General features: G+C 49.0%; 1 protein-coding gene across 1 annotated transcript in view; it reads left to right on the forward strand.

Moving 5' to 3' along the window:
• LOC135243384 (ral guanine nucleotide dissociation stimulator-like 1) overlaps window positions 1–11,690 on the forward strand; it is a 20,627-nt gene continuing 8,937 nt past the window's right edge. Inside the window, exons 1-12 of the mRNA XM_064315171.1 lie at window positions 1–519; window positions 4,457–4,788; window positions 5,978–6,022; window positions 6,137–6,306; window positions 6,629–6,789; window positions 6,983–7,228; window positions 7,545–7,648; window positions 8,403–8,487; window positions 9,510–9,581; window positions 10,517–10,603; window positions 11,120–11,152; window positions 11,649–11,690. The exon at window positions 11,649–11,690 is cut by the window's right edge and continues 80 nt beyond it. Of these exons, the coding sequence (XP_064171241.1) occupies window positions 496–519; window positions 4,457–4,788; window positions 5,978–6,022; window positions 6,137–6,306; window positions 6,629–6,789; window positions 6,983–7,228; window positions 7,545–7,648; window positions 8,403–8,487; window positions 9,510–9,581; window positions 10,517–10,603; window positions 11,120–11,152; window positions 11,649–11,690 (1,401 nt within the window). The 5' untranslated portion in view covers window positions 1–495. The remainder of the gene's footprint in view (window positions 520–4,456; window positions 4,789–5,977; window positions 6,023–6,136; window positions 6,307–6,628; window positions 6,790–6,982; window positions 7,229–7,544; window positions 7,649–8,402; window positions 8,488–9,509; window positions 9,582–10,516; window positions 10,604–11,119; window positions 11,153–11,648) is intronic.

Below are 11,690 nucleotides of genomic sequence, written 5' to 3' on the forward strand. Positions count from 1 at the left end.
TGATTCGCAGGTGTGTATTTCACGCTTGGTGCAAACTGGCACTGACAGCACAGCCAGGTAACACCTGACAGCGTCGCTCCGACTCGCGCGAGCCGAATTAGGAGATAAGATTGCATGCAAATGTTTTGTTTTGTGAAGACGTTTATTTCTCAAAGAACAATTGTCTGATTGACTGCCAGTGGCTTAATTGAATGTGCCTGACATTTGTTGCAGAACTAAAACTAAAAATTTGCTCGTGGGGATCAAAAGTTGAGAACTTTGCGCAAAAGGAAACTTTTTTGACAGCGCTATTCGCCTTCAAGTGACATTTGAAGGAAGACATCTGTGTATCACGAAGCGGTAGATATACAGCTTTCTGGAAGTGGATTAGCTACAGCTGCTTTTCAGTAATTCTTAGAGACGTATAGATAAAGGAGGATGGAAGGGAAGACACCGTAAAGAACCACCGAAGCGATATTTTTTTTCCTCAACAGACGACCGCTACACTCGGACAAGATGGGAAAAAAGGAATTAACGATGGTAATTATTGCCGTTTCATTATCTTTTTTTAAATTTATTTTGTCGTTGTAGTTGTGTTACTCTTTCCGATTGTCAAATCGGGAAAACAATATTCGGTAAATTATTATGCTTTGATGATAGATTGTGTTTAGCGTTAATGTCAACGCTGTATCATTTCCATGTACCGATTATGTATTGTTTGGGTTTAACAAAAAAAATAACGTTAAATAACGTTTAGTTAAAATAAGTTGGCTTTGGTTGGAACTGACGCGCTAAATCTGTTTCCTCATGTATTGGTGAATGACAAATGAACTTGAAATATTTAAAAATGTAGACAGTGTTGTCCATTAATTTCTACATTGCTGTATCTGTACGTTAGGGATGTAGAGTCTGATTAGTTGAGTGTGCATTTTCTGTGCTTTGTTCTTGTTCGTCGTTCGTCCCCTTGAAGTTTAATTTTGTATAACTTTTTGTAGTCGGACATAGTTACGCGTTTAAATTGTTTCCATCGAACCAAATTTTAGCCTTGGAATTATTAAAATTTGATTATGTCATAACCTGCATTAGGCAGCCCATGCACGCGCCCAGCCAAGCAGAACCATCAGTTGCATTGCAGTGTTCCGTGGAATTCAGCATCACATGTCGGGGACATTCACGCGGCAATAAATAGTGGCAGCTTTATTTTCTTTCTCTCTCTCCTTGTCTTTTCTTTGTGAGACGTTATATAACGAGGCCATGACTCGCCGTTCTTCGGTTTTTGATTGGATGCAGCTGTGGCCGTAGACTGCATGAAATTGAACGACCAAAGTTTTCTTAATCTTCGGAGGATACCCCGGGCAGTTATTTGACAGACAGGCCAGGGTGTCATGATTATTCTGGCTTCCAGCTTTAATTTCTCATGTGTCTTCACCTGGAGATTCAAATTACATCTCTGGCAATGAGAATACAAGATATAGGAATTTAGAAAAGGAAAATGGGGAAAATTGTTTGTTGGATGTACCAAACCTGTACAAACTCAACGAGCCATTTACAGAGTTGTTTGGAAAGGCTTATTATAAATTAAATAAAACAGCTTTCCTTGGTTTTTTGCTTTTACCGCAGAGAAAAACCATTTGTAGCTTTTCATTTCTCATTTAGGAACTCGTTTTTATTTCTACTGTCTTCACAGAGGGGATGTGGTAGTTTATTATCTGTCAATGGGTTCTCAGTTTAGTGCATGTGGCAGCATTACTGTTTCCTCCTTGGCTGGTGAAACAGAACACATTGGCACGATTACCACTACAAAGGGAGGGAGTCCCCACAGCTGCTCCGGAAAATGCGACCTTGTGCAAAATATATCTAATTTCCTGGAGTTTCTTTTGCTATGTCTTGGGGTTTGTGCTGCGCTGGGTTTGGACCCTCCTGAAAGAGAAAAGAAAAAAAAGATCCAGTTTACCTTGCGGTCGCTGTTCAACATTTCTGTCTGATCGGAGCTGGGGATTGAGGGCAGTACTTCTGAAGAAAGCGATCACAGGGGCGCAGGAGAGATTTTTGAAGTGGGGGGGGGGGGGGGGGGGTCCATACTGTGAGCAAAAGAAAGGTCTCAACTTTTAAGCTTATACAATTACCCCGATCCGGGGGGACAGATAGGGGTCCCTGTGAAACTGGGGGAGACAGATAGGGGTCCCTATGAAACTGGGGGAGACAGATAGGGGTCCCTATGAAACTGGGGGAGACAGATAGGGGTCCCTATGAAACTGGGGGAGACAGATAGGGGTCCCTATGAAACTGGGGGGACGGACGTATATCACGTATTTGAGAATGAGCCCCAGCGAAAGGGACAGTGGTCATTAGGGTACACGCCGAACGCAGGACAAAGGCTCTAAAGGCCTGGCACTGTGTGTTTGGCCCGACTGCAGCCCTCTTCCCTCGATGCTTCATTCTGAGAAGGCCCTACGGCACCGAGTCACGCGGGCGCAGTTGTTGCGCATTGAGCTGTCACTGGGCTGGGCTGTTATGCGCTTTCTCTCTGACCTTATTTGTTATATTTCAGTCCCTACTTTACGCTTTTCTTAAAAAAAAAAATTGAATTCTTGCCCACACACGTACATACACACAGACAGCCCCCTCCCCCACAGACACATGCACATACACACACACACACAGACACAGACACCCCACTCACACACACACACACGCATACACACACGCACACAGACACCCCCCCCACACACACACGCATACGCACACATACACACACACACACACACGCACGCACACACAGACCCCCCCCACACACACACATGCACACACACAGTACTTTAAAAATAGCCCAACAACTTGGGTGCATGTTGCTTGCCATAAATCAAACGCCACTCAGATCCAAACTCATTTAACTTTCATTTTGCCATTGGTGGGGGCCAAAGATGTGGCCCCTCTTGTTGACCTACTTTGTGTTGCTGACAAGCAGACCTAATAAAGTCCCACCGATTTAAAACGTCAGACCAACACTGAACACACGGGGCTGTTCACTCTGACCGGACTGCTGCCTCTACCTCTCAGCTCTGTCCACCATTACTGCTGTGAGAGCCAATGGCGATAGTGTAACCGTGTCCGCCATTTTACTGACAGAACTCAACTGGCAAAACCAAAGAGGCGGGGAAGTCGAGGGAGACAGAGCGAAAGACGATGTCATTTTCGCTGGCAGCAATCAAAAATGCAGATTTATGCTGATTTATTGACGAGTCGGTTGTGTGTGTTTTGTCGCGGTCTCCGTACAAGTGGCCCGCGTCTCTTTGAACCCACACAAGAGCTCTGTCTCCCTCAGTGAGTCTCTCTCCTTTCATACATCTGTCTGATTTTATTATGCTGACAATGGGGGGGGGGGGGTTTCCACAGAAAACGCAAGCGATCTCTCATCAGAGCTCAAGGTCAAATATATTGTTTGTTGTAAAAAATTATCAGCAGCAGTTTGTTGTCCAGTCTCCAGCAGTGTGAAGTGTAGACTGTTCTAATCGTTGCTCCCAGCTGGGTTCATGGATCAAATCCTACATTTAGGGTCTGACATAACACGGCACCACCCTTTTTGGGTTCTATATTCAGCCTGCTGCATCAGTGTCTGCACGGTTTAAAGACCACAATCTATATCCGTCTGTTTTCAAAACTGCAGCTAAATGAATGTACCAGAGTGCGAGGTCAGGTGTTTCTAACGCAGCGTTTAGCTATCTTGTTGACTGTTTTCTTTTCTTTTTTTTTTCGTGTTGCAGGTTGCACCTTCCCTGTAATGACATGTAAATATTAGCTTGCCCGTGTGACTCAGTTACAGGTCTGTCTGGCTGCGGTCTGCTATTCCCGAAACAGGTCTTTACCTGCAGATTAACTGCAATTTAGCTCTATTTGTGGGGTGAAAGAGAACTGTGGTGTGTTCTGTTTTTTTTGCCAGATTATGAGGTGACATCATTATGGCGCTGTGTGGTTTAGGGGGTCATAATGGTGAGTTTTTGGCGGTTGATTCACGTTAGAATTGCGTCATAGTATTTAGTCAGCGATTTATGGTTTGTATCGGCTCAAAGGGCGATGGGTCGCTTGGATTGAATGTTTTTCTCATCACCAATAAATGGGCCTCTCTCTATCTGTCTTTCACTCTCTCTTTCTATGTCTCTATTTTTCACTCTCTCTCTCTCTCTGTTTTCCTCTCACTCTCAATCTCTCTGTCCCTCTTACTGTCTCTCTCTGTCTTTCCCTCTCTCTATATATGTCTGTCTCTCGCTCTCTCTCATATATATGTCTCTCTGTCTTTCTCTTTCTCTCTCTCTGTGTTTCCCTCTCTCACACTCGCTCTCTGTCCCTCTCTGTCTTTCCCTCTCTCTATCTCTCTCTGCCCCCCTCTCTCTCTCTCTCTCTCTCACCCATCCATCCTCTGTCCTCTGTTTAATATTGGTTAACCCATGCCCCCATCCTGGCCCCTCTCTCACCCCAGGACCCAGTCCAGGAGTGGGGGGAGGAGGTGGAGGACGGGGCTGTGTTCGGGGTGACCCTGAGGCGCGAGCCCGTCGGCTCCGCCCCCGCCGCCGGCCCCGCCCCCGGCCCCGGCCCCGGCCCCGCCCCCGGCCCGGCGGAGACCCAGTCGGAGCTCGGGTTCGTGCAGTACCGCACATGCAAGGTGCGGCGGCTGAAGGCGGCCACGCTGCCCCGCCTGGTGGCCCACCTGCTGGACCCCGCCTGCCAGGAGCCCGACTACTGCCACGTCTTCCTGTCCACGTACCGGGCCTTCACCAGCACCAGCGCCCTCATCAAACTCCTGTTCCAGAGGTAGCACGGGTTTCGGGAACAGGGTTGGGGGGGGGGGGGGGTTGTTATTAATCTCAATGGAATATCAATAAAACATTATTACCATTTTCCAGTTATTTTCTTGAACTTCAGTTAATCTCATAACTTGACTGAATTGAAATTGAACTGATTGCAAACCGTATTCTCTTCTCTCTGGTTCTCATTAGCTTTTTTTGTTTTTTGCCATTCCATGAAATTTTTTTTAACTTTTGAAATTCTGAAACTCTTACGTTTAAAAATGTTTTCACCCTTGACCATTTCACACACTGGCCCTTGAACCTCCGTAGAAATAAGAGGAATCGTGCACAGTGTATTAGAGCTGCTGGCATAGGCCCACCATACTGAACATCAGCACTTTTTCAATGCGACAAGATGGCATGCAAGCGTTTTGTGTTTCTATGGCTGAATTATTTCACCTTTGACCTGCTGAGTGGTGTCTACTGGGTTGTGTCTGTCCCCGGCTTCTCTTTCTCTCTCTGTTCTGCTGGTTCATTCTGTTTTTGATCTGATCTGTGTTCTTTAGTCATTTCCCGGTGCCTGAATTGGCGTTTGCTTGCATCCCAAACAGTCGGGCTGTTTTGTCAACTTCGAGGCACGGCACTCCTCATTCCTCATTCCATAAAAATGATCTGCTCTTTAGTTCCGCTGTTGGTCCACAAGGTCTTCCGGCCTTTCCAAATTTCCACATTTTACACAAATAACCATTAAATTGGGCAATAATAGGCTGTGGTGCATCACAGCAATGACACAGCATATTTTTCAGTGTACCTTGTGAAATGGATTAGATGGATACCTGGAGCTCTGACTGACCAATTTTTAGTTGTTTGGACTTAGTCTTAGAAGGACTTTATTTCATGCGAAAAGACCCTGAAACACAAAAAAAAAACTAACAAAAAAAAAAACCCCACACACGTATGCTGAGAGATTTGTCAGGTTCGCTTCCTTTTGACTGGGGCAGGTAAAGCCGGAATGCCGTCCGGGGTGCAGTTCCGACAGGTGCGGTAATTTGGCCCACGATGGCTCCGCCCCCACAGTTGGCATCGCACTGCCGGAAAAACAAACGGCTTCCAGACTCCGTGTCCCTCCGTCCCCCCGGGACCACCCCGGAAGAGTGCCTCTACGTGATTGGTTGTGGTAACGTTCCGTGTGTGTCCGCCTTCTGTTTCCACAGCGACGGCGAGGCGTCCGACTTGGACAACGGCCAGTTTCACAAGAGGTGAGAGCCCCCGTCCGTGTGCCGGTGCTGCTTCAGGAAGGTTCAGTCCCCGAATGTCAGTGTCTTCACGTGATCTGCTGCCCCGTCCCACACTGTGCCCCCTCTGCTCCACAGCCCTCTGTCCTCCCTGATACTCGCCTGGCTGGAGAAGCACAGTCAGGACTTTTGGGAGCCCCCTCAGTACCCCTCGCTGCGGCTGCTGTCCTTCCACCTGCGCCGGAACCTGGGGTACCGCCGGCTGGCCCAGAGAGCCGACGCCCTGCTGAAGAAGCTCAAGCACGAAGGTATCGCCCCGCCCTGCTTAGCCCCTCCCCCTTAGGCCCCGCCCCACTCAGCCCAGCTCCTCCCTGCCCCACTCAGCCCTGCCCCACCCTGCTCAGCCCCGCCCTGCCCCACTCAGCCCCGCTTAGCCCCGCCTCACTAAGCCCCACTTAGCCCCATTTTAGTTATTATTATTATTTCATTATTACTAGCAAAGTCTGACCACTGTTTGGATATGCTGGCCATTACCATACCATTACAGACCAGCTGATGGAGCGTTACAACTTTTGGACAAGTTGGTAGGGCCGGGATGCCTCCTCCCATCTCCTGTTCCTTTCTTCCCAGAAACAAATTCCCATGAGCAGTCCGCACCCGTACATCAGGTGGGGGAGGAAGAGGAGGAGTCGGAGGATGAAGGCCTGTTATCCAAGACTGTAGATGACACAGCGGACTTCATGGACTTCCCTGCCGCTGATGTTGCAGAGGAACTCACCCGATTGGACGCTGTAAGTGTCAATCACTTGAGAACCTTGGACTATGATTGGTCAATACTGAGTAGGCACAGTAGAATTCCTGACAAACCCCGCCCCTTATTCCTAAGGACATGACAAACTTATGCATGCATAATGATGAAAACAGGCCATTCGGCCAATCACAGGCCTGCTACATACCTCCTCCCTCCTTCCTCTCGGCTCTCAGGAGCTCTTCAGGAAAGTTGTCCCGTTCCAGTGCGTGGGGTGCCAGTGGTCCCAAAGGGACAAGAACGAGAGCCTGTGTCCCTCCGTGCGGGCCACCATCGCCCAATTCAACGCCATCACCAACAGGGTCATCACCTCGCTCCTGTGCCGGCCTGTCCGAAACCAGGCGCCGCCCTCGCCCCGCGGCCCGCCCCCCGGCCCCACCCAGAGGGCTCGCATCATCGAGAAGTGGATCACAGTCGCGCAGGTCGGCACGGGGTCAAACTGCCCTAAAATAAAAAGAGACACAACGTGCACATTATCAATTCCAGTTGACAAATCAACTCCATTGTCAAATCAGTCCCAGGCCTTGCTTTAATAACTTTGCCATATATGGGCAGTTGACTTGATACTGTATGCGTTTTGGTGTCGTGGCCCAAAATGGGTGCAGTTATCATATGTCAGTCATCAGTGACTCAGACTTTTCAGCCAGTCACGGTGTTTCATAGCTGTGGTTCGGCGCTGCGTTTTGATTGGCTCACCCGGGTGATTGACGGCGCGGGGGGGGTGTGGTCTGTGTGCAGGAATGCCGGCGGCTGCGGAACTTCTCCTCCCTGAAGGCCGTCCTGTCGGCCCTGCAGTCCAACGCCATCTACCGCCTCAGGAAGACCTGGGCCTCCGTCTGCAGGTGTGCACTGACCCAGGATCAGTCTGGGCCTCTCTATCACTACAATTGGGGATAAGATAAGGTCGGGGGGAAAGCTGGTCCCAGATCAGCTGTTCAGTGGGGAAGACTGTAAAAAGGTTGGGATGTGCGTAGCCCTCAGTGTAGAGCACAGTTGGTCCTGTGAGACGCTGTGTAGAGTTTGTCCTGTGAGACCCTGTGTAGAGTTTGTCCTGTGAGACGCTGTGTGGAGTTTGTCCTGTGAGACGCTGTGGAGAGTTTGTCCTGTGAGACGCTGTGGAGAGTTTGTCCTGTGAGACGCTGTGTAGAGTTGGTCCTGGTAGACGCTGTGTAGAGTTTGTCCTGTGAGACACTGTGTAGAGTTTGTCCTGTGAGACGCCGTGTAGAGTTTGTCCTGTGAGACACTGTGTAGAGTTTGTCCTGTGAGACACTGTGTAGAGTTTGTCCTGTGAGACACTGTGTAGAGTTTGTCCTGTGAGACGCTGTGTAGAGTTTGTCCTGTGAGACGCTGTGTAGAGTTTGTCCTGTGAGACTCTGTGTAGAGTTTGTCCTGTGAGACGCTGTGTAGAGTTTGTCCTGTGAGACGCTGTGTAGAGTTTGTCCTGTGAGACTCTGTGTAGAGTTTGTCCTGTGAGACACTGTGTAGAGTTTGTCCTGTGAGACGCCGTGTAGAGTTTGTCCTGTGAGACGCTGTGCAGAGTTGTTCCTGTGAGACTGTAAAGCCGGACGCTGTGTTGATGGCTATGTCCTGTTGCAGAGACAGCGTGGCGTCCTTCGAGCACCTGTGCGAGACCTTCCCCGATGAAAACTGCGTGCTGACCAGCCGGGAGATCCTGGTGGAGGTGAGAGAGCCTGCAGGGATTTCGGGCGGGCGTTGTACCTCATCCTGCCGACACACTTCCTGTGCGCAAATACACACACGCATACACAAACGCACCCACCTGCACGCATGCAAACGCACCTGCATGCACGCGAACGCACACGCTGACTTGCAGCCTGTGGCGAGTGTTGATGCATTTGTCGAGTGTTCACTATTTTAGTGAGCTGGACTGGTTGTCACAGGTTGGTTTCGGTGGCTTAGGATTAATTGTGAAGGTGCCCCAGACGTAACCCCTGGGGTACTCAAACCCCAGGTAGGGTAAAGGCTGATCATGGGTCTGTTGAGAACTCAAAGGTCCACGGTCAGCCAGGAAGGTACACTTCGAATTTGTTTTGGGTTATTAGCCATTAATGTGGCTGTGTGAATCTGTGAATGTGCATAGTTGCTATCATTGCCCTTCCCCATGCATAAAGGAACTGGCACACCCATACATACTCACACGCATAGACACACAATCACACAGTCGCACACAGACACCCGTGTGTGCGCGCACACACACACACGTACATCAGCACACAAACAAACAAGTTACAGCTTGTTTGCACAGCGTTGTTTCTTGAGCACAGAGAGGTGGTGCTTTTGTAGTGCTTTTGTAGCCCTGAGCATTTACGTCAGCTATCCTGGCACAAAGACAGGCGGTTAGTGACAGTTGCTCTGCCTGTGGCCCTGTGATCCTGGTTTCAGTTCCGTCACGATGAATCCCACAGCTCTCGAAAGAAAACCTAAATCCCATAATGCCATTATTCTTGACATGCGTTCGAGACGGCGAGCGTTAGCTAACATTCACGAACACATTCAGTCTTTTTTCTGTTCACCACGGATGCTATCTAACGTTACCTAGCAGTCTGAGAAGGTAATGCGCTGCGAAAAAAAGGACTGCTTACAGGAAAAATGCTGAGAGAACGAAGTGTCACTCCACACTGTGTGTAACTGGGTTTGTGTGACTCCACACTCTGTGTGACTGGGCTTTATTTTCTCCCATAGGATGGAAGCCAGCCAGCCATGGGCAGTTCCTCCCCAAAAATGCCCAAATGCTCTCCCATCTCTCAACAGCTGGTGAGGCTCCACCCGCCATGGGGACAAAGGGAAATGTTGGGTGGGGGTGGGGGGTGAAGAAAGAAGAATAGAAATAAGGCAAAAGAGCACATTTGGGAAGTGGAATACACAAAGTCAGCAGAACTATTAGTGCCTGAGTGATAGATTTGGGGGTGGGCAGGGGAGGGGGGCGATGTTGATGAGGAAGTGCAGGACCTGCCTGCCCTCTCAGCACTTTTGGTCAAGCACTCTAACGTTGGTAGGAGTCACATGACCAACCACCCCACCCCACCCCCCCACCCCCCATCCCAGTCAGCTGAGAGTTAAATAAGTTGGCCGGTGATTCGCTATACAGAAAGGTTCCCCTTTTTATTTTTAGGGTGTATGCCATTCAGTGGAAAAAAAAGCTCCAAATTTAGTAGTGAGCCCAGAGACCACGTGTGCTTGGCCTGTACATTCTGAGTGCTGAGTGTGTCATTCAGATTTATCACACTCAGCATTGTGCTGGCTAACGTGCGTACTGGCTAAAGTGCATGCTGGCTAATGTGCATGTTGGCTAACGTGCTTGCTGGCTAACATACATGTTGGCTAATGTGCGTGCTAGCTAATGGCGTGCTGGCTAATGTGCGTGCTGGGTAATGTGTGTTCTGGCTAGCATGCATGCTGGCTAGGGGACGTGCTGGCTAACGTACATGTTGGCTAACGTGCATGCTGGCTAATGTACATGTTGGCTAACGTGCACGCTGCCTAATGTACATGTTGGCTAACGTGCACGCTGGCTAACGTACAGTACATGTTGGCTAACGTGCACACTGGCTAACGGCGTGCTGGCTAACGTTATAGCTCCGCCCATTACTTTGGTTGATCAAACCTCACTTTTCCGTGTCTAAGTGGTGTGGGTGGGAAGTTTGGGGACCCCCCCAAGTTGACCCCTCCTTTGTTTTTGAACCTCACAGAGTCTCCCCGGGGGGGTCGTGCCATACTTGGGGACGTACCTGACCGTGCTCACCATGCTGGACACCGCGCTGCCCGACAACATGGAGGTGAGCGCCCTGACCCGCGCCATGGCAACCAGCAACGACCTGCCCCGAAGACAGGAAACTCAGATTCTTAAACTTTTTTAGACTTCATTTTTTTTTGAAACCCTAATCCAGAAACCTGTGCCATCTCAATGCTGTACGTCTGCTTAGTAAATTTTAATCATGGAAATATACAACCAGTTTCTCTCATTATTAATTTTCGTAGTTACAGTGGATCTGAATTTTCACTGTGAAATCAAGGAACAATGGCAAAGTTTACATTATGTGGACTGTAAATGGTCAGTTTATGTAGCTGGATATTTGCAGAGGAAATTTAGTTTATGTATTGAGCAACGGCCTGTCTGGGATTCATAGCTGCAGGCTTCTGGTCACAACACACACACACACACACACACACACACTACCCACTGTGAACAGGGAGAGGACACCATTACATGACATTTTACATGATAGAAAATTGGGATTCTGCACTCATTATTCTCTCCCTGTTTTCTTTCTCCCCCTCTCCCTCATCCACAGGGCGGCCTCATTAACTTTGAGAAGCGAAGGAGGGTAAGTACTCCTCTCTCTCTCTCTCTCTCCCTCCCTCTCTCTCTCTTTCTCTCTCGCTCTCCCTTTCTGATTTGAGTGTTAGCACAGGCAAGGCTCAGAGCCTGTTATGAACACGTCGCCATCACTCGTACCCGCTGCACGGCCCCCTGGGTAATCTGACCTCTCCCCTCCTGAAAGGCCCATTAACAGCACTGAAAAATATGGAGGTTACAATCGTGAAGTGGGAACAGAGATAAAATTATTTTATTTTTTTTTTGGATTTGGGTGTCGTCTCCAAACAGGAGTGTCTTCTCCAGGGCACTGGGTTCATCCACATGCGCATGTTAGCAAAATGCAGTAATCTCCCAAAATATTCAAAATTCACCCCAAACACAGCATTCCCACAGCACACGCATGAAGGGAACCACCTCAGGCGAAAGAGATATCTAAGAGATAAGCATTTATAATGAGATGGTAGCGAGCAGGATTGATAGTTTTTCCATTTCCTTTTTTTCAGGAGTTTGAGATCCTGTCCCAGATCGAGCAGCTCCAGGCGTCC

Source organism: Anguilla rostrata, chromosome 17 (assembly GCF_018555375.3).
Source record: "Anguilla rostrata isolate EN2019 chromosome 17, ASM1855537v3, whole genome shotgun sequence".
Taxonomy (NCBI): Eukaryota; Metazoa; Chordata; class Actinopteri; order Anguilliformes; family Anguillidae; genus Anguilla; species Anguilla rostrata.